General features: G+C 43.4%; 1 protein-coding gene across 17 annotated transcripts in view; it reads left to right on the top strand.

Annotated features, from left to right (window-relative positions):
• Window positions 1-547: 547 nt before the first annotated feature.
• LOC120947971 (kazrin) overlaps window positions 548-23,572 on the top strand; it is a 63,397-nt gene continuing 40,372 nt past the window's right edge. For 7 of the 17 annotated variants that reach the window (XM_040363869.2, XM_040363878.2, XM_040363879.2 and 4 more), the window contains exons 1-4: window positions 566-667; window positions 1,921-2,228; window positions 19,347-19,520; window positions 20,189-20,487. In XM_040363869.2, the coding sequence (XP_040219803.2) occupies window positions 20,455-20,487 (33 nt within the window). In that variant the 5' untranslated portion in view covers window positions 566-667; window positions 1,921-2,228; window positions 19,347-19,520; window positions 20,189-20,454. Of the gene's footprint in view, window positions 708-1,436; window positions 1,845-1,920; window positions 2,229-19,346; window positions 19,521-20,188; window positions 20,488-23,572 lie in introns of those variants that run through there. The other 10 variants (XM_040363871.2, XM_049607406.1, XM_040363885.2 and 7 more) reach the window with 10 other exon arrangements.

Consider the following 23,572-nt stretch of genomic DNA (forward strand, 5'->3'; position numbering starts at 1 on the left):
AGCTAGAAGAGTGTATTCACTCCCAGCTGTGCAGTAAACGCTTCACCAATATTAGTCCTTCGTGCCGGATTGGTATCATTTTTCTGTTTTCATTCATGTTTATTAGTCACATTTATGTTTAAATTTTATTTTTTTATGTAATTGTTGTGTTTTATCGAAGTTTATTTTCGGTATAGAGCAAAGATTTTAACAATTAGATTCTTTAACATATGTTTTTATTCTTAAAAATAATTTTGATAACATTATTTTTATTAAAATCTTCAACAACATAATTTTAAGCTTGTGTCTAAACATTCATCCGTTTGCAAACCTTTTCACCCACTATCGTCTGACAGAGAACAAATAACTGAGCAATGTAAAGATAAAGTATTCCAAGAGAGCAGCAGAGAGTGAAAGAGAAAGAGTAAGAGCGTGCACTCTCGAGCAAAATACACCGTGTGGGAGCGCATTTTTGCGCAACATCTCACGTGCGTGCGTCCGTGCGTATTTGGAAATCCTTCATCTGCCATTTCGGAATGCCATTTCTCTCTCTATCACTCACTCGCTCTCTCTCTCGCGCGCCGTACCGTCACCATTTGGGGTTCCTCAGTTCCGTTCTTATCGTGCTCGAGCTCGGTTGGTACCGCTCCGTTGCCGGATCGCTCGTGGAATTCAGCACCAAATGTGTGTATGTGAGTTTTGCTAACTGTGTATGTGTGCGTGTGAGTGTATGTAGGCATGAAAATTACATTCCGTTAGCACTAGCTGCTGGGCAAGAAGAGTTTGCAATGCAAAGGAAAACACACATTCCCAATGGGGAAAAACACTGCGTTCCATCTGGTGTGAGCAGAAAAAACAGGAAAATCCTTTTCCGGGACTGTTTACCCCTAGCCTCATACCCTTCTCCTCATACCCAACAGACGGGTTGCGGCGGTATCCTTTGATTTTCCGCATCAAAAAACGTATGCGCTTGTGTTTGTGTGAGTGTTTGTGGCTAGCTTTTCCATTCATTCTTCGCGCAGCAGCTTGCGGTTTTGGCAGTAGAATGTGGTGGTATTAGTGCGCATAAAGAGAGTGAAAGTGTGCGTGGTGTGTATTGTGATGATTGTTTATGGGGGTGATGGAGGGAGTGTGCAAAACATCAATGCTCGTCGTTGCTGATGGGGTTGAAGGAAGCGTGGAAACAACGCATATTATTTTAGCTAAATTTATGGATTTTTTTATATTAGCATAAGTAATCTTTATTACTCTTTTTCACTTCATCATCATTTTTATGGAAATCTGGAAGATTAAATTAAGGATAAATGCCTTCATTTCTTCTTTTGTGAATAACGGCTATTCAATTATTTAAATTAGAAGATTTGAAAATTCATATTTTTACAATATTTTAAAATTTAAGGAATACTTTCCAATTGAATTATAACCAGGCATAGATTAAATGTAAATTACTCCTCATCGCTTCCATGAAAGTCATTTTTGCATGATTAGTACCACAACGAACCTTTAATCCGTATCTGCACTCCCGCAGCAGGCAAAGTGAACGAGTCGTTAGTGCAGTGTAATACGTATCGAACGCATCCGAAACCGTGTTGCTAGTGTGTGTCTTTCCCGTGCGTGCGCATCCCGTGCATGGTGCGTGTGTGTCTTCCCTTGTGTGTATGTGTTTCAATGTGTGTATTTTCCTGTGTGTGTACCCTGTGCGAGAGTGGTATTTAATGTATTTTTTTGTTTTGTTTTTGACTCTCCCTACTTCGTTACAAACGCCAACAATTATCAACGGTGCAAGGATTAGAGTTGCATGTGGAGGTTGGGAATGCGTGGGTAGTTGTGGGAAGAAATGAGTGTAAACCTATGTGTCTGTCAGTGTGAGTGTGTGTTGTGTGTTTGCATTTTCCTTTCATGTGTCCTTGATGTTGTGTATTTCCATTCTCCATACCGCAGCGGTGATTTGCTAGCAGCAGCGCACTGTGTAAGCGCACTGTGAAGAGCGTGCGAGTGGTGTAGTTCATTCCCCACCAGTATAAAGTGTACCGGCAGCAAAAAAAGGAACCAAACGACACCCGGTACTCGGTACGACTCGGAACGACTCCGGCAAGCAAACCGTGATCCAACTTAACAAAGAATAACAAACGGACAACGGTTTGCTGCTCCAAAACACAGCCCCAAACAGCCATTAGCTATCCCTTCAACCAGCCACGGAAAGCCTCTTTTCGGCGTGCAAACGGGAAAACGGAAAAATTGTTAACGAGGTAAGCTTGCCGAAACTTTCCCTAGACATGCAAACGGCTCGCAAGTAAAAGTAGGGACTTTCTACACCGAACAAAAAGAGCGCTAAAACAAAGCTACATAGCAAATATTGTTTATTTCCTCAATCAAACATGAAAAGCAAAAAGAATACGGCACAAGGAATCCCGAAATGGAATTCACTCGTAAAAATTAATGCTTTTATTGCAACTGAAATATTGAAGCACATTTTACCGCCATCCGGGTTCGGTTTGTTTGAACAGCGGTCGGGTGGGTTGTTTTTTTATTTCTTTCTTTCCTTCGTTTCACCGAGGGTTTCCCTGTAATCAAATTTCCACTTGAAGCGTAAGATCGATAGCAATCTTCTCAAACGTAAGCCCTGCAAGGGGTGACACTTTAATGGACAAAACACACAGCTTGAAGTGACAGCCCGATGGGAATAGGAAACTGTTCTGTTTTGCTTTCTTCCATTTTTCAACGGAACTTTTGGAACAAATGGAACGATATCTTAATCCTCTTGACCCCTTCGACTGTGAAAACGATAGGATAGATTGATTGATGAGGGGGTTTTACTATAAATTTTTAATGAAGAACGTATGAGCAACGAGCGTATGACAACGAATTGCACTTTTTTCCATTTTTCCACTATAATTTTTACAATAAATTTCATGTTTTCTTGAATATTTTAGTAAAAAATTGGAATGCTTTTCATCTGAACTATCGACAATTTTAACACATTTTTAAATAAAATAGTGTGACGCACTGATATCGTCTCCTTACAACCAAGTCAAACGCGACCATAGAAAATCATTCCATCTTCTACTCAGCCACCTACACCCTACACAGCTCTTCCTTTTCCTTTCAACTTCAACACCGACACCAAATTAATGCACCCTTGCGTAGCTGTGCGCGAAGAAGGCGGTACGCTGATTATCATTTTATTAGCTACCGAAACCAACCCTCCGCCAGAGACACGCACACACGCCCCGGGGTAACGTAGCGCGTACAACAACTCGCAATTTAAGGGTCGAAATGTCGAACCACTTTCACCCTCGGTGGGTTTGTTTTGTTCTTCCCCCTTGCTTTTGTGTCGCTGCTGTTATCGGGAGCGAAAAATGCGGTTCTATCCTAGCTGAATTGGTTGGACAGTTCAACTACCTTTTATTCGCTCGCGATGATGCAGCTCGGTCATGCAGCCAGGATAAAGGCAAAATAATCTTAAAAAACAAGCATTTAGCTCGTTGTGATTCGTTCACAGCTTGCAAGAGGTCAACAACACTGCTGGGAGTAAGTCAATTTCCCATGTGTTTTTCAAGCCATAATTTTCGAATCGAAACGATGATTCATAGGTCACTACCACACTCCCTCTGGCGTCATTCTCTATCCAATGCAACGCATATCATTGCGATACAATTCATATTGCCGAGAGCTGCATTCCAGTGGAAAACTTTCTCACCCCCAGCGGAGCCCCAAAAACCCCCGCACACGCCTCAACTATGATGCAAACAGCTGCGAACGAGATGGTTTTGGTGGTTTATGGAAGTGCACACACTTTATGCATTTCGATGATCCTGCACCATAAAGTGGGTCTTGCCTGAAGGATAGGACTCGCTGGAATGCAATTTCCTTCTGCTTGCCCTGTTGACCGGTGGAGTGGAAACGAACACCCATTCCTCGGGGGAGCAATAGATCGAAAGGGTTTATGCTGGAAGCGAATTGGGAGTGAATTGATAAACGAGTTTAAGAGGATGTTCGGAATGGAAACAAATGTCAGGCGAGAGACATTATTGCAGTACTGGTGCGATAGAGTGCATCGATACATAGAAGTTTGGTGATGAAGAGACCTACTTTCCAGGTTGAGAGATTAATGTCGTCGTTTCGCTTTATTTGAAACGAGTTGACACTGTCAAGCCATTGCAAAATGTCCAGCATAGTGTTTTGTACATTAATAGATTAATATTGGCGTCCTTCTAACACATTTCCATGATCTCTTCAACATCACTATTCTCAGAACAATTCTTCTTAAAGGCTCAACAAAAACCATATTCCACAACTCATACCTCCGAATCCACCAAAGAACACTAAAATCAAGTACATCTTTAAGCACAACATCTAACGGCATGCCTTAATCGCCTGAATTTGACCCAACGGAAGCTTCCCGTGGAGCATCTCCGTCTGCACTTAAACGAGCCCGCCCGCAGATAGAGTGGAGCATCCTTGAGGGAATGATTTCCATGGAACGGCTCAGTACAAAAGGGACACCGGGGGTTCGTCAGGTTGTTGCTTCCCTTCCACTCTGTTTCGACATCAAGGTACTAACAAAACCGATTACAAAACAGCACATGGAAGCCACCAATCCACCAAAAAGCTGTTGTTACTGCTCTTTCGGACTGTCCGGATGTCGCTCGAGATTCTATTTCAAGACGAATTTGCCACTCCAATTGTGGGTTAGGAGGTTTCTTTGATTTTTTTTTTTGCTCTCATTCTCTCTTCACTCCATCACACGGCCAGACGGGTGCAATCAACCGAACCAGACCGGGCACACCGAAAATAACTGTCACTTAGCCTCAATTGCTATATTTACCGGAGCGAGCGTAGATGTGTAACATGTGCTGACAGATCTCACGATCACGCATTACATTCGCGCACAGGGGTGGTTTCAAATGGTTCCGAATTAAATGCTGAAAAGGCTCTCAAATTGACGACGATGACAGCCAAGACTATGAATGCGTTTCGTTAAACCACTGATTATGCTCCATCTTGTCAGCACAGCAATCGATACGCTGTTAACGTTTTGCGATACTTGATTGTGTTGGCCATTGCTAAACGAAACCACATAAAAAGCCATTTAAAGGCACACAATTATGCATCCATTTCAGTGGGGCATATTGCTTTTTTCACTCTCTACAGCGCCTGGAAATGGCAGCGATAATTTGAAACGAGCTTCATTGGATTAACTTTACGACGCGCCTTCGGCTATGCTTCGCTCCATCGTTTGTGCACTCGCGGCACAAATAACACTGCGCACGTTGGTGAAGAAGGAATAAGTAATGGAATTATAAGCAAAAATGTTTTCATCATCCTTTAGGAGGGTGATAAGCTTCCAGGGGATAGGAGCCTATTTTTCAAGAAAAATGAAGCCGTTTGCAGCTGAAAATTGCTTCCCAGGTGCTTGCAGATGCTGAGCGGAAAATGGAAAGCGTGTCTGCTTGGAATGAATTCTTATTTGTGTAAAACGAAACGAAATTTGTGATTTTAATTGTAAAGTATTTGCGATTCCAATTAGGAACGGCAATGCTTCTTGTTAATGGGAAACAATCAACAATTTCTATGTACACTCTCTGTCATACAAAACCAAAGCCCTTTCCGGGTTATAATTGAACAATTCAATCACCTAATTTCATTTACTCTATATGAACTAGATAAGCTCAAATTGACGAAAAACTGAAGAAAATCCTCACAAGCATCTACCAATTACAGTGACTCCGATTTTGTACGTCATTTCGTCCATCTACGCCAATAGACGGTGTGTCACAAAAGCGACGATTAAATAACCGTTTATTAAGCGACAAGTGTCAAATATCACCCGCTTGTGATGGGTTTGTTTTGTTTAACACTTTCGCACTCGACACCCGACACTTTAGTGTATCCTATTTGCATCCACATCTAACACCCGATCGGGTGGTATACCACGCAAACGATGTGAATCTGGCTCATGTTTCACAATGGTGCATTTTTCTCGAGTTTTATCGCATTGCCCGCATATTCATAACTGCTCGGACGTGCTCGGAAAACGGCATACGTACTGATGGACTGGCAAATTTATCACCAACCGCGAATGCAGCTTGACCCACGCACGCGAGATTGATGCTGGATGAGCTTCCAATAACCAAACAAGATGTGTGCTTATAGTTGCCGCGGGGTGTGGCATAGTTTGAAATAGTTTTTTCACCCTCCTTGCGTCATCATCCGGCTACCCTCAATTTGTCGCGACAGCCTTCAACCGTGCCGAACCGTTAGGGTATCACAGCCGTAGCCGCGTGTCTTATCTCTCTCTCTCTCTACAGCTCCAACAATCCAAGCGCGCTGTGAAATGCAAGCGAACGAATGCACGCCTGTTGCGGTGTGGCGGATCGGCCCTGTTGTCAGCACAAGATGTACAAATGGAGCGTGAATGAATGTTGTTACCGCCGTGACAAGAAGCGCAAGAGTGTGCGCTGATTTTATTCCATCAGCACTCAACGACACCCCACCTCCGGTTCCGCTCACTCATAATCGTGTTCCGTAATTTAATTTGATTGTACAATAATGCTACGCCTGAGGCACCCGCCCAACGTCCCGTGTTTGCTGTCCATTTGTCGGGTCGACCACACTAAACTTGCACCCGCTCGCGGACGTTCTTTTCTTCCATATTCCACGGTTATAATGTACAATATTGCATCATAAGAGGTGATTGCACTCATGCAGGACTGTCTGAAACCTTACTGAGCCACCGATTTCACAGCAAACTCGTTGAGTTGAGACAATAATGATTTTCCTTGTTCATTTTGCTTCAAACATTGCATTTCTGTCGAATTATTTGTTGTTTTGTTCGAAACCATTTTTATAAAAAAAGTAGAATAAAAGCCTTTTTATCTAATTATCAACACAACACAATGGTAAATTAATTGTTACCAAACCAAAGTAATTAACCTTCTTCTGTTACCCTACAGCCATTTGTTGGCTTCATACACAAGCATCGTTCCATGTTGAGCCTCCTTCAATTCTCTTATAATGCTCTGCTAACACCCATCTCTCCATCTGCCCAAGAAAACCATCGGTATCGATTTTTTATCGGAGCCTTTCCCTCCACAACTCAAAATAGCTTGAGGCATCAAACGGGAGAAATTTGCGAACGTTCTTGTACGAACCACAACGCCCATCCGAATTCACGATCACTTGACTTGCACTGTCAGTGCTAATGAAGCGACAACAACGCCGGCGTTCCGAACCGTCGACCGAATTCGGTGATTTGAAGTGATTTTCTTCCAATTTCCTTCAAACTGTGTACCGTTTGGATTTCCGCTGGATCTAGATGCTGCTTTTGGCGTTCTTTTTTTTTTGGTTTAATCTTTCTGCTTATCTCACTTCCAAAGCTACATTTAGGCTCAGCTCAAAACATTCACTTTCTCTCTCTCAGTATGTGTTGCCAGGCAGATAATGGCAAAAAAGAAAAACAGCCACCACTGCCACACTGCGCAATCACATCGAGCAATGGAGAAAACTAGAATATTCAATTATCCTTCCGTCAGAAAACATCCATCATCCGGTCGGTCGACCGGAACCGGTCGCTTTTTTTCTGTTGGCGGCTAGGTCTCCAGTCTCCCCCAAGCACCTTCGGGACGGGTCAGAATCTTCATCACACTGACATCCGTTGTGCGTTTTGTGCACCTCTCCTCGTGCTCGTGCCCCCGCATGTTCAGTCGAGAGAGGGAAATGGACCGTCGACGAAAAGCCGAAAAGAGCCTTGTCGAAAAGCGGACCCAGCGTTTGTACACGACCTACCAAATGAAGCTTAACCTTGAGCCTTACATGGTGGTGTTGGGTTTTATCTTCCCATTTCGACGCAGTAGCAACTAATCCACGGCACAGGTGGTGTAAATGAATAGGGACAGGCAAAGAAAGCAAAGAAATAATGCTGCTACGAACCACCAATGCTTTTGTGGCCTGGGGAAAACTAAATTGAGTGCGTAGACTTAGGTCAGCGAAGGGTATCGTATTAAGGCGTTAGCTCGCTCTAATGCGTACAGGCGTGTCTTTTACAACTAATTACACACGTGTTTAGCTAAGTGGCAACTGTCCACTGTCATTACTGCTGAAATTAATCCGAAAACTGCAGTTTATTCTAGTTTCTAACTAGATTTTTAACACAAAATCTTCAATGCTCATAAATACAACAGCTTTCTGCATTAATTTATCACCTACTACATCCATAGTCACACATTAAAAACTGATTAAAATTTATTCTCAATCATCATTTGCACAAGCTTCGCATAAAAAATATCCATTCAGTCAAACCGACACTGTCATCGTGCCTCCTTCTACCATCGAAACATTTATATGAACAACAAATATTGTACGTTCAGCTTCATATTTCATAAGCTCATTTCAAACACTGTCGACCCGTGCGCCTATTATTTACCTTCGTCCATATTTCGATCGGTGACAGCATAAAGCTCCTGTCCACAAAGTGCACAAACTCCCGGGCACAGCGGAAACATGTTGCCTTCCTGCTGCGACTTTTGCTACTCGGTAGGTAACTACGACAACCTCGGTTTCATCGTCTCCTACTAAGCGCTGGAGTGTGCCAACAGTGGCAGGTATGTGAAGCCACCCGAAAGGTAAAACCTTCAATTGGAGCAAGCATTCAAACAGCAAGCTGGTCTAAAGTTTCACCACTATAAGACTACTTTGTACACCGGGCGGCGTTGCATTTCTACAGCATCATACAGTGGATGCTAAATTGGACCCCGGTACCTAAATTCCCCCAGCACCAAGGTGGGGGTGGGTGCTTTTGAACGCTCACTTGTCTCACCCTGTAGGAGAAGGAAGCATTATTTTACCTTACCCTACTTAATACTGCCACAATTGCTGCTCGCATGTGACGCGCGCTGATGCCACACGATGGCAGGAACATAAATGTATGCAACTCAAAAAGGGAGATCGCGTGTGCTTAGTGTTGCCTTGCCCGTTAACGAAAGTGAAGCCGAACAGAAGAGCGCACGTAGAGTGCAAGGGTGTGAGCTACACGTTACCTGGGCAGGATAACAAGCGCCTGTTCCAGCCTGTTCCGTACGTGTGCGCTATCAGTGAACGTATAAAGTACAATTACATTATGATTGTACCGTCAAGATAATTGCGTTGAGTTTAGCTTCCCCGCGAAAGGAATCGCTGTGCCTGCCTGCCTTTCTGTCGGTGGGTGTAGAAGTTCTACACCACTCGAGGCTGAAACGCATCGGCCCTAAATGGACCCACACACACATAGACCGGAAATGTGGTCAAAGTCAGGGCAACAGTTAGGGTGAAATATGGCTCCCGAAGCAAAACTATCGAAACTGATGACTCATCCTTTTGTTTAACCGTGGATTCGGTTTCCGGTTTGTTGCTATGGTAGGGAAGCGATACCAAATAGTTCAGCCCATGGATGAATTTGGCATGCAGTGCACAGTGACTCCTGGTCACACACACACACACACACACACACACACACACACACACACACACACACACACACACACACACACACACACACACACACACACACACACACACACACACACACACACACACACACACACACACACACACACACACACACACCCGTCTCGGTTTGCGGTGCGGTTTGCGGAGTGTCAAAATATTTGCGCTGCAGTGCGCATGAGCCTTGCGTGTGGGATAGCTTCATTCGACAACACACGGCTGACTCGCTGCCTATCATGCGGTTGTGCATATGCAACAAGAACTGAGCTACCTCTATTTACCTTAAAATAATGTAACAGGCAATTTACAAGCCAATTCTCGCTGAATAATAATATATTTAGGTCGGGGAAGAGATCGTTGAGTAACATTATTTGGGTATAGATCGAGAGAGCTGTATGGATTAGATAATGTGAGATATTCTAGTTCAATTTCAGCAAATTTTAACGTATCTACTTCCTCTATGCATTCGATTGAAAGCATATAAAAGTTTTGTTCCACAATCGAACTTGTGATACAAATCATAACCAACGCTTTGCACGATTGCAAAAAATTGAGAGTAAAACCCAGTTTTGACCCAGTTTTCATCAAACACAACACCAAAAAAGGCAAATCCTCAACACTTGGATCATCGGCGCATGGATGCTGAATGTACCATCGAAGCTGTTTTTGTTTCTTAACGCAATGGTCCATAATGTACATGGAAAGGTTTATGAATTGCCATAAATATGAATTAAATCCTATGGCCAGTTGATTCGGTTAATGCATAGAAAAAAGAATGCTTTTATTGTTTTTGCGGTTGTTCGGCGGTATTATTTTGCGTGTACTATTACAACATTTTATCTTCGAAACGAAACCAAGCCACAACAACTAATGAGCTTTTAAACTTCCCAACCACTACAGCACTGGCAGCATCGGCAGCTCCAGTCGACTGGAATCGTAATTAAAAATGTAACCCGTTGTTTATGTGCGCCATCCACCGTGAAAGTTTAATTTCATCGGCTAAATATTATCCTTTTGGATGGAAGTTATGGCCAGCGCGGATTAGCGCTGGCAGCTCTCTCTCTCGCCGTGTGTGCAACAGTGTTTTGTTTCAGCACATTCACACATACACACACACATACAGACAACACATTTACACAACTTTATACCCAGGCGAAGCGTACCGCACTGGGCTGGACCGCTTCACTGAGCGGATCGATCCGAGCGAAACGGAGAACCTGAGAACGAACGCTCAGGCAGAGGATGATACTAAAAGCCATAAAAACAAACTTGCTCATTCATGCCACGCTGGCAGTGGGAAAGGTGGAAGCGGCTGATGCCAGCATTCAGGGTGCTGGGATGCGGAAATGGATCGATTTTTTCCTCCACCCCCATAGAGGCATTGTGGAACGCGGAGGGCACAAACATCGGTGGAGACGCCTAATGCTTGGTTGTGTACGCTTCAACATTCTTTTGCGAACACCGAGATTAAGTCTTCAATAATTAAGAGTAATTATTATTAACTTATTAACAAACAGTGATGGCTTTATTTTACTCACTTTTTACAACAATGTTTACAAAAATATTTGTAAGAAAACGCTTGTTGTAGTAAAACCTATCAGTGGGTTTGTAAGGAACATTAAATAGGAACTTTAATCTACAATAGCAACAGGTTTATTGTGAAAAATGGTTCAATTTTTAACCTCTCCAAAACCTGCACTTGCTTCTATGATTTTCCACGTAACCTTAAGCATGACTGACGTATAGAAGCTTTCAATAGCAATCCCCATTGTGAGCGAATTGATCCTGACAGCGCTACGTTTCCTAAGCTTTCCACTGTTACTACCAACCGTGCGGGACCGATATCGAGAGCTGACCGATTTTTACAAAACCATCGTTCCACCGCGCAAAGGAAAACTTTCCTTCCTTTCAATAGAAATAGTCCCACCCGTACCCATCGCCATCCACCCCCCAAAAACGATGCATTTGGACGGAGGTTTAAACTTGTTTTCCTCCCCGAAAACTCCATTCCAGCGTGACACACTTTTCCGTTTCGATTTTTTTTTGTGGTCATTCGACGTACACTCCCGGGACGGATCCGTGCAGAAAGTGGCTGTTCAACGCAAAACTTCCTCCACTGCTTGCACGAACCGCGGCCGGCCCGAAAGCTTATAGCGGGGAAATGCCTAAACATTTTTCAAATGGAACCTTTTTTCCTCCTTCCGCGGAACCCAATGGACACGAACACAACTAGGGAGGGGTCCGATATTATTGCCGATATTGTGCTAGTGCCAGCTGGTGTTGTTCGGCAGGAGTGAAGCGAGCAAAGCGAGAGAAACGTGAGCAAATAGTGGAAAATAAACCACCGCCAGCGCCCCAGTGCGGAGGAAGATTACTTTTCCATTAATTGAACTCAGGTGGTTTTTATTACTTATGAGAGGTTTTTGCTCCATTCCCGGGCCCAGCATCCGAGAGCATTGGTAGCGAGGAGGGTTTTTTTTCGCTTGCCTCCACTATATTTATTCATTCTACACTACGGTTGTGCTGGAGCAAAGGAAGGGCGAAAAGGGCACGAGGGCTGCAAAAAGCGGGCAACAATATTTTTATTTTTTTTTGCCTCCCTTCATTCCTTTTACTCGGAAGTTTTTCTTGTTTTAGAGGTTTTTTTCTACCACACAGCAAAGCCATGATTTAATCCAAAGATATTTCTTTCCCTTTCGGTGTTTTACAACTTTATCCTCCTTTTTTGCAATGATGCTGTAGATGTTTTCCCCAGTATGATGATGATTTTTTTTAATCTTCATCTGGCACAGCCCAACATCAAACAAACATCATTATCTGCTCTGTTTGATTACCCCGATGGCTGGGTGCGCTAATAGTGCGGGTTTTTGCAATTAATCCTTTGATGCTTTTATTTCACCCGGGCATGCGATCAACAAAATGTGAAGCTTTTATTTTGTGAAAACTAAGGTGAAGTTGATTTTATTTTATTATAAATTAATTAAATGGAACATGAAACACTTTGTGGTAATTCATTTCAATACATTATTTTTTAAATCTATCAACAAACGTTCCAATGACAGTTCAAAACGCTCTTGCTAATCCCTGCTCGTAAGCTCTTGGAGTTACAGTTTTTACTAATCCCGATTAATCATTATGAATTTTGTTTTGCTTAACTTCTATTAATGCCATCCTCTGTATTGTGGAGATATTTTAACTAATAGCAATTATTCCATCCGAAAACGAACCTTAACCCCGAAAAAATGGAACCTTCGATTTATCTCTTCATCAGTAGCAACCTTATACAGAAATAAAAACCTGTTAACCACAATCTTGGCTTTTCCCACCGATTACGCAGCTACGCATTGTTGTCGTAAATTTTGGGATTATTCAAATGAGTTTTCCAATTCAAATTGTCCTCTGAGCGCTTTTTTCTTCCCGGTCCCTGACACTCACCCACTCAAAACACTCTCAAACAAAAGGTCTTGTCAAGAATCACCATCGCAGCACACCCTGCATCCCGGGAAGATTATGACAGGGAGACAATTTCAAGATTGTAAACCTCGGGTACGGTCACTTTGGTGGCGGCTGGAAACCCCCTCCCCATCCCCCAACTAACAATCAACGCTGTTTTGCAAAGGATGGGAAGAAAATAAAAACCTCCACCCGTAGTGTGCCAACCAAAACCCCTCGAGTGACCCGGAAACGAAGGACTTTGAAAGCATCGTCTATTGATGTGTAGCGCCAGCAAAGAAATGTACAGCTGGGTTAAGGTTGGTTGAATAAAATGATGCTTTACACAAAAAAGGATGAAACCACCATTTCGTCGGCCTGGTGGTGCTATAAAAATCCGAAATCCAAGCTGATTCTGCTAAAGGAAAAGTGGCACAAGTGCTCCCCAAGTATGCCTGATTTCTTCACGCGTAGCCTCAAACTGCCATAAAATATCTCACCCACACACACACGCATACAGCTGGAGAACGGCGTTCAGATTGTTGCCATCTGCATATTAACATCGTGCGATAAGTTTTCGTTTCGCAGCCTCTAACGAACCGAGCCTGGCGAGGAAACTGCTCGCGTTGGCGTACAGTTTTTCTTTCTCTGTGTTTCTCATTTTATGATGCGAACATTACCATGAAAGACTTTGTGGAATGTTTGGCGAATTGGTTGGTTTGGATTTCACCGGTTAGCGGAATTCACGAAACGGCGTAGCGCAAGCCATTGAACAGCGAGTCCCGTCATCGCTCGTGACGATTGTGTTGCCTTAAAAAAGCTCCATGAAAAGCTTCATCTTCTATGGATTTCCGAGCCCTATTTACAGCGCTTGAAATAGAACATCCACACAGGCGATGATCATGTCTACCCCGAAGGGTAGAAGATTCTATGCCAGCAGCAATTAAAATATGAAAGCCTTTCGAGCACGAAAAGCTGGTTCGCTGGTAAACCCAACCTTATACCTTCAAACGCAGAAGCGCCGGTAGACTGTGTTTGCAAAAGCTTCCCCCCACCCCCGCTCGCGTGCACGCTAACGCCTTCATTAGCATTCCAATCGGCTCGGGTATTACTTTCTTTTGCGCGTGAACCATGTTTGCGCCGTTCCCAACGCCACGCCACGCTGGAATAAAGGCTTTCAACGCGCCCACAAAAACAGATGTACCCACGGCAATGGAGCGGTTTGCGTTTACGCTCCCCATTCAGCCCCGCCTGTCAACGTGTTCGGTCGATGATGCGTACCCATTTTACAGAGCCACCAGATTTGGTGCAGTGGGCTGGAAAAAGTGAGAAAAGTATAAAGCATTTTGCTCGTTTTTTTCTTCTGTTCCTTCCCTCTCTCGATTCGCTTCATTTTGGAAACAGGAAACAGGCTTCAAAGCGAACCAAATTGGGTCCACGAGCGGCAGAATGAGCTTCCGCGATTTTACTAATGAAGCAGAATTGTTATTGGGCTCGGTTTCAAAGAGACGAAATGACAGAAGTCTCCCAGAAGGCTTTGTACCGTCATTGTGCCGATTAAAAAGGGAACGCCAAAAGAATGGTAGTGTTTGAAATGATTTTTTGCGTTTTGACATGTTGGATTGCTTTACAGTAGCAGAGACTAATAGCAACAATTAAAGCTTTTCCAAGCCGGAACAGGAGAAACGACATAATAATAATCATTGATTTGTGCTTCTGCATTATAAATGAAGGCTGTTAGCGATGAATCAAGTGGCTATGTATCAATGCTTTTTTCGTACTCAATGCTTATTACTTATATTTAAGTCATTTACTAAATAGAATGCATATTTTTTACTTTAACGAACGTGTCAGGAGCAAGCTAATACAGCATAAAAGTTCATAAAGATTATTTAAACCTTTCATATTCATTAAATCCTTAGACCCTTTCCCAGAATGTAAGAGCTATTTATTCGCATGGTATGATTTAATAGCAAGATAGGCAATCAAACTGCTTGCTCACCAAAGCATATGGTAACCTTATAAGACACGTACGACAACAACTCTTAAAAGGCCCTCTCCAAACGGTACCCAACTGTTTCATTACTTTCCAAAGAAGTTTTCATATCTTTTAACCATATGCAGTGTACACCCTTACCCGTATCGTAATTCAGGAGAATTTCGATTGCAATTACTTGTTCCCGATTCTGGCGACCCATGCACACTTCCGTACGGTACATTTGTATTCATGGCACTTTCCCGCTAGTGCCGCTCCGAACTACGGTACATTAAAATACGCCCTCTCTTTCTCGCTCTTTCGCTCACCAAAACAACACCAAAGAAAGGACCGCACCAAACATTAAACACCTTCACGTCCCGGTGTTAAGCCAAAATTAGTGACTCCAGCAAAAGCTTCGTTTTGTGCGGGAAATAAAGGTGGAGGGTTTTGAAGTGGAAGTGAAGCACCAGAACCGGTAAAACTATCCAAAACTAAGAACCACTTTAAAGCGACCCAAACGGCCATCCACCCATGTATGGGTGTGTGTTTGTGTGTGTGTGTGTGTGTGTGTGTGTTTGTGTGTGTGTCAGTGTACGACCATTTGGGGCGCCAAACCGTCCCATTAGCACGTAGCGACCAGCATTACCGCAACTTCCCCCGTACATTCTCGTACACTAGGTGTCGAGGGAACAGGCGGGGTAGAAAGATTGAGGTGAAGGGAGGGTGTTAGAGTTCCACACACTCACAAACACAACGCCATTTCCTTACCGATCGCGGAAGTGTTGTACTGCCGTACTTTGGTCGGTAAAGTTTCCCGTAAAAGCTTGCCTCAAAAAAGCCACACCAACATTAACGGGGGAAGCCGGAGCCGGGTGGTGCCAAATGGGAGCTATGAAAAGGGGGCTTGAATTTAAACGCTTCACCTTTTTACGTAATGGATGGTTCCTTTCTTTGCCTTTACCTTAATAGCCCGAAAGTGGTCGGTCCTTCGGTTGCCTCCAATTTAGTTTATTGGAGATCGCAAAACCGTCGAAGTGTTACTAATTTTATGTTTGCAAAAAGATATTAAAATAGTTACATTACTTTTTTATCAAAACGAATAAAAGATTTATAAATATTGCTTAAGTTAGGCGCTAAGTATTCGACCGTCAAGGAAACTATTGTATTTTCCAAACAAACATATTAAAGATCAAATACTCGCACCTTTCGTTTTACGTGCAATTTCCTTTGCAGACACAAAATTAACATTAACAGGCCTTCATACTAATCTGTAAATATTACTACCACTCATTCTTGGCCGACACGCACGCCTCACAGCACTTGAATCGCATTACCGCACGAGAATCTCCTCATTTCGAACGTAATAATAATCCAATGATCCGCCTCCACAGACACAGCCGCACTACACACACAAACACAACACGCTCACGAACAGTTTTCCGTTTATGGATACTCTGATTATGTCGTAATGTGTCTCCAGCAACGGTCCCAGCCAGCTGAAAGGGGCGGCCGTGTGTTGACTGGGGCCCTTCCTTAACGAGCATGTTTTTCCGACACCAAAACCGTACACGGGAATCTACTCTGCTGCGTCCGTTAAGCATGTAGAGCGGGAGCCTCTTTGCTAGTGAGTCTGAGAAGCGCACAGACACACACACAAGGCACACTTGAGCATCACATCTTGGGCACGGACGGGCGTATTCCGTAGATTAACATTCACATTAACATCCTTAATTATCCGTCCGCCGTGCGTTTTCCAGCTGGTGTGGTTTGGCAATCATTGCTAGTGGCCGCTGATGGGCCTGTATGGGGCTGTGTGGTGACGCAGTACGATAAGATGAGACCAACAGCAACTAAGGTCGTCGGTGAGTGTAGTTCTTTGCCGTACAATAAAGCTTCCAAAGTTTGTTGAGATGGAAAGAATGAATCCTTGATCCCTCAATCTTGGTACTATTAGTGAGTCTTCGCTACTGCATAAAAACAAAAAAGAGGTGTAGCTAACAAAGAGAAAACATCTTCACATCTCCAAGAAGTAGGTCAAATGATACTTCATCCATTCCGCTTTTCAAAACCCCACAATCCTGCACCACTCATGTTGCAGTTCGTGCATTTCGCTGTTCGTTCGCAACACTAATTGAACTAATTAAAAGCTTACACTTACTCTGGAGCGAATGTCACCGCAGCAGGGAAACTTGGTGCACAAAATAGCAAAGTGTACACGGTGTGTACACTGTACACTTTTCGCTACACCGGACTCAACAAACCCAACCCCTGTGTTGACCCCATTTATGAAAGGCTTCACGGTGGGAAAACAAATTCATGCCACAGGCAAACCATTTTTCACAATTAACGAGTTACTAAATACTGGGGGGAGGTACGACGCCCATTTACTCTGTTTGGCCCCCACGGGGCACCAGCACACTCAAACCCACTCCCAAGGAACATGTGTAGAGAACATTCCAGAGACCCCACGTAGGGTGTCTTCTGATGGTGGTACAGTTTTGAAACACCTTCTCTAGCGTGTTGTGCTAGTGAGAAAAACGGGAATGAAACCTTTTGGCGAACAAAACGTGGCAGGAGGGCATAAATATTAATGAAACGGCTTCATTTGGCATCACCATTTAATTAACCTCTGAGACGGTACGCCTCTTTCCCCCTGCTGTCAATAAGCTGACACGAACAGGCTTAAACTGCTGACGATTCCATAAATCTTGTGCAGCACATTCAAAAGCTCATTTTACACTTTTCCGCCTTCCTTCGGGCGCAAGCAACAGTGCGAGGTGCATTTTTCATACAGCTGCAGGAAGAAGTACAGCTGCTCTTTGGGGATTAGTTTTCAACTGCAATTTTTCTTCCTCAACTTTAACTTTTTTTATACTGCTCTCTCTCACATCCTGCGAGGGTAGAATCCTCAAAGTGGGAAGCCAAAGCAGAGAGACTGAAGCAAACCAACAAAAAAACTTGTTGAAGCAAATTGTGCTTGCTTCGACAGTCAATCTCACCCGCAGGGGTTGTAATTTTCCGTGAACCAAGTAGGAAGCGCGATAAAACCAACTAATCGATACCGAGTGGATTACTGACTGATCCAGCTTGGGTGCAAGAAAACAAAAGAGTTCCGGGTATCCAAGGATAAGACAACTCTATCTGTTGCATAATGAGTAAAAAGCTTACTGAGCAAAGCGTGATGACGGTACTATACTAGCTGCCCTTCTTGTGTTCCAGTTTGTCGCATCTGGTGCGGATGCTAATGGTAGGAATGGCAACAAGATCTTCCATTGGAATTGATGCCAAAGGATGCTCACTCGTATTGCAGCCTTCGCAATGCAAAGGTGGAAGCAACTGTGGTTTAATTATAGTTGAAAGCAAACTTCTTCCGATGCAAGGATTTTCTTTGCTTTTCGGTTAAGGATGCCAATGGCACTTATATAATTTAGTCGTCACTGTGACTGCAGCTGATAGTTGTGTGGTTGCAAGACTGCAGAACAGATTGAGCTATTTTAGAGGCTGCCATCTGCTTCAGTAACAGTAGCGGTATAATACAAATACTTTGAAACTATTACTCATTCAAGGGAAGCAAAATTTGAGTTAGTGTCTGAGAGGTGCAGTATTTACCGACATAGATCATAAAACAAATAATAGTAATTATCATACAATATTTTAAAACCTTTGCGGCATGGTACTTAGTAGTCAGAACGGTTACATTTTACTGTACATTTTTATGTCGCTTTTAAACAAAAAGGAATTTTTACAGCTGGTAAAACTTCTTTTTTTATTTCCTAAGCTACCTCTGAATAGCAATTATAAAACTATCCCGAACATAACATAACTAATCATTTCAAACTGAGACAAACTACGTCATCTTAAGTATCAATGACTTTCTCCCCCACGAACATTTCTCCATTGTTTCTTCCGATTATGAGTGTAATTGAGGAGGACATATCGTTGACGTAGTATTATAGCGTCACCATAAATTGCACCGAGCAGGACTATCCATTTTTATTACCCTTATCCCTCAGTGTACGGTGCAGTAGATCCATAAATTATACATCCCAGCAAAGTTCTGGAATAACGACTCCACACTCGAACCAGTACCAAAGGCCAAGCGAGCCAAACCCCAAAGACTGGACCGAGCCAACTGGAGGCTACTTTAACATTAGTTTGCTTTCCTCGTTTTGATTATTATGACCCAAACCGTCTGTGGATGGTTTTGGTTGAAGTTTTCCCTCCCAATAAAGCCAATCATGCCGTCTTCTGCTTCTGGAATGGCAGAAACAGAAGACGCATCACAACCAAAAACCCATTCTACGGTAATTAACTCAACGGCACTGGTTTCACAGCGGTCTTTTGAGTTTCTCCGATTTCATTGTGTGTTTGTGTGTGCTGCTTCACCAACAGCCAATTTGATTTTAATCCAAAATCCTTCCACCGCACGCTCCTGCTTAATCTGCTGTGCTTTGTTCACATTTCCTATTTCCAGCAATCGACAAGTGGAATCGATAGCTTGCAGACCTGATAGAAGGTGACCAGCAAGAGAAGCAGACCAAACTCTTCACTGTTCGATCGATACATACTGCTCCCGGGTGGAAAGGATTCCACATTTTCCTTCCACAACACAAACACACACACGAAGCTTCCAAACGTGCGCTGAGAGGTAAGTATTTTATTTCCAGTGATTTGCTCCTGATCTACGGCCACGATGTGTTATGGCTGTTGTTTCTTCTGCAAAGTCACTTCAATAAACTCTTCAACAACAGAATTATAAGCTGGTTCATGCAAAGAAACAATATTGTATACCCTTTTTTCCTTGATAATGCCCAACGTTCCTCCCAGCGAGGAATTTGTTGCAGATGTGGCTTTGTCTTACTTTCCTTTTGAAAAATATGAAACTCAACCTCGCCTCGTTTGAACCAAAACCAAAACACAGTGTCAAGTTGGAAGGGCACCAAACTTATCCCAACTGAACGTCCGGGTGTTTGGCAAAGTTTTGACACCCTTCCCTTTTCCCCCAAGCGTTCCCCCAAACACTGATCCCTTGAAACTTGGAAAACTTTTCCGATTTGCTCTCGAACGCATACACGCGCGCGCTAGCATAGATTATGTAGGCACCATCCCGTCCTGCAAATCGATCATCGAAACAACGTGATCTTACCGGGCTAACTTCTTAAAAGATTAATCATTTCACCCTAACCGGGCAAAACTGGGATCCGGAAAAAGTCACTCCAGCCACAAGGATTACGTTGGACGGACTTATTTACTACGTCTTTCGATTCGTGTGTTCGTTCCATTTTTCGCATTTTCAACCCATTCATCCATCCAAAGCTGGTGCTCAATTCATCATCGTGTGACCATCACCATTTTCGAGTCACTCCCCATCACGCCAGGAAGCTGAATGGGACGCCCAACAGCTAGTCGCGAGCGAACCTCCTGCACCGGGCAGGCGTACCAGCCCCAGAACGGTAATTGAGTTCGGACGGCGGTGAAGGCGGTGCACGAGCCAAGGGACACGGGACAGCCGTGCTGCTAGCAGCTTCCTATTTTGCGCGAAAATCAAAGCCCGACAATCAGCCACCCCACACGACTGTTCGATGCTGGGAGAGTTTCATCGGATATTTGAGAAGGTTGTTTTTTCTTCTTTAAACTCCAAACTTTGCGATCGTGTGTTCGTGCACGTGTTTTTTCTTCTTCTTCTTCTTCTGTGTTACTGTACACCGTCTTTGTAGTCGTGTGTTGTGCGTTCCTACTTGTGCGTTTTGTCTATTGTTCGCATTTCTGTTTCAGTTCGTTTCATTTCTCTACTGCTTTAGTCGTTTTTAAAGCCCAATTCTGCAAAGAAATTGAGGTTAGATTGCATATGCTTCAGTATATTACTTCCCTCTTGGTAAGGGTGCCAACTTCTGAAGGTTTCCCCACATCCCCTGTGTTACCTCATTTGATTTCAATCCTCTTTTTTCTAGCTCAATTCTGTTTAAAATCATGTTTAAGATGCTTCTTCTGCGATCGTTATATTCTTATTAAAAAAAAGGAAGCTATGTTTGGTGTTCTCACACATACAATCACTAATCTAACGGTGATTGTTTCACTAACCTATAATCTTCCAATTACTAAAAGCTCGTTTTGCAATTGCCGTCCCCCCCCCCCCCCACCCTTCTCTCCAACAAATAAGCGGACTAAGCTTTGATTGCTTTTAACGTCCCAAACGTTGTGTCTCCCACCGTACACGCTAGAGCCTCCGTTGCTATACAGCTCAGCCAAGGCTTCCTTCGATTCGAATCCACTTCATCCCATTCCCATTTTAATTGGCTTGCCTATCGTTTTGCCTACGCTTCTTGCTCCACTCAACGTGTCCCAGTTTTCAGTTTTGTCGTTGATTTTTATTTTTTCCACTCTCTATCCCTCTCTCTTTGTCTCTCCTTTGCTATGTTTTTCATGTGTTTTTTTGGCCCCTCCTGATTTGATCCACAACACGGGCAAAGCTCCCAATCAGTTCTCCTTCCCTCACCTCTTCTCTGACTCGTTCCCCCTTCTATCCTTCCCTCATCCTTCGTTCGTTTTGCTTTCGTATCATTTTGCACCAATTTAGTTTTGAGTTGCATTTTTTTGTTTTTGCTGGGCGAAGCTCAAATCTACTGAAAAGCATCGAAATCAACCAGAAAAAAAAACGAACACCCCAACGGAATCTCCAGGGAAGCGGCGCAAAATGGTTGTTATGACCTGAATTCTTGTTTTTTTATAAGTCAAATTTAATCCATTTTAATCTTTGCTAGCATTTCTTTTTAACTAATAGAGTTTAAGCATCATTACTTCCCAAATTTTGTCTCTAATGCGATATTCTCGGTAGATTTGTGCAACCATTTTATGGAATATTTTTTTCTCTTCTTTTTTTTCCTTAATTCGCTTTCCGTAGTTAAGTAACATGTCGTTCGGCCTAATTAGCTAGATGGTGCAATGTGCTTTAGATATTAAAAATTCATACTGCTCACGGCAGGGAGAGTCAACAGCTAACCGGCACGATCTGTTCGAGCCTGCTAACTGTTGCTCATCATCTGCCATGACTATGGTATTATGGCTCAATGTTTCGGCTTAGTTTTTGTTGGCAAAATTTAAACTAGAGTAGAACACAGAGAAACAAAATTCGTTATTTACTTTTGGGTTTTCATATTTCTTTTTTTTAATTTCCAAACACATTCAACAACTTATTTTACAAAAAAAACCTCAAAAACAAATCCATCCTCCTGTTAACACGCACCCACACACCAACATGTGCCTTAATCCCTACAGAAACGAAAAACACTTCCAACATTAACGAAAGCATTTCTGTCGAATCATTCCAATTGCGCGCCTTGAAGCGGCTTTCAATGCTTCCCTTTTGTGCTACACAATTTGCTCACAGTGCTTAACAACACACAAAAAACTCATTTTAACCATTAATCTGAACAAAGGACTTCTAATACGCGGGCACTCTTGCTCGCCGGCCAGCTTTTCTGTACAATGTGGCTCCCGCTACCATAAAAACAAACTGGCGCAAAATCCAGCTTTGCCAGCACCAAAAACATGTTTCCCATCATCGGGCAATGGATTGTTTTGATTTTGTGAAGGTGTGTGTGTGTGTGTTTTTCTAAAAACCCAGTCTACGTGAAAGTTAAAGGCCTAAAGCCAGTGAATATACACAATCCCACCCACACACACACACACACTGGGCAACGCAAAGCTACCAGCAATAGCTGTGCTCATCGTCCTCAAGGCATTTTCAGGCGCTGGCCGAGTTGTAAAAAGGAAAGGGATTTATCGCAAAACTTTTACGCCGGACGCCGTAGCAGCAAAAGCTGGACAGTTCTGCCGGTTCTGGGAAGCAGATGGTTGTGATGGGTGGCTTTAGAGGTTTTGTGAAAACTTTTTGGCCGCTTCCAGGCATCCGGTTCGATGGTTCGACGGTTCGTTTTATGCTCTCAATAACTTCAAACTATCTCACGAATAGTGAAATTGAATTTCACCTAAAAGCCCAGGAAAATCCACCTGTTGTCTCATGCAAACATGGGTACGCTTTCGCAGAATTTCACAATTCCATCTACGAAAACACTCACGGCACAACAGAGGGACAATGCACTGACACGAGACAATACCTCCCAGTCGAGTGACACCTGAGGGAAAACAAGAAGCGTACAGGACAAAAAAACACCCATACTGCCATGGATATTAAATAAAACCAAACATATGTCGAAAGGCCCCTATTCTCACACGCACGCACGGCGACGGCACACTTACCAGGTACAGGGAAAACGGATACCATTCACTTCCTTTTCCCGTCTGTGTGTCTGCGTGTGTGTGATAGTGTCTCTGTGCATGGTACTTCCGTCACCATGTTTACACCCTCGAGTAAGAGCAGGCCTCGGGTAAGATTTGTGCCTTCGCCGGACAAACAAGCCGGTCGGTCGTATTAACAACATCAGCAAAAACAACATCGCCCAGCGTGCGCAAACAACAACCCAATCCGCCCAGCATCCCCAACTGTGTGTTGGTGTAGGGAAAAATCAATGGTTATACAAAGCCGCTTTTTTCCCCTGCTCACTTAGATTGTTTTTCTTTTGCTGTGCTCCAGCAGCAAAACGCTCAGGCACGGAGCATCGTCGACAGCGGAGGACCGAGGCCGTACGCCAGCCAGTTCAATTTGATCAGATTTATATCGATCCCAGAGCATCGAGTGAT

The sequence above is a fragment of the Anopheles coluzzii genome, chromosome 2 (assembly GCF_943734685.1).
Source record: "Anopheles coluzzii chromosome 2, AcolN3, whole genome shotgun sequence".
In the NCBI taxonomy this organism is placed as follows: Eukaryota; Metazoa; Arthropoda; class Insecta; order Diptera; family Culicidae; genus Anopheles; species Anopheles coluzzii.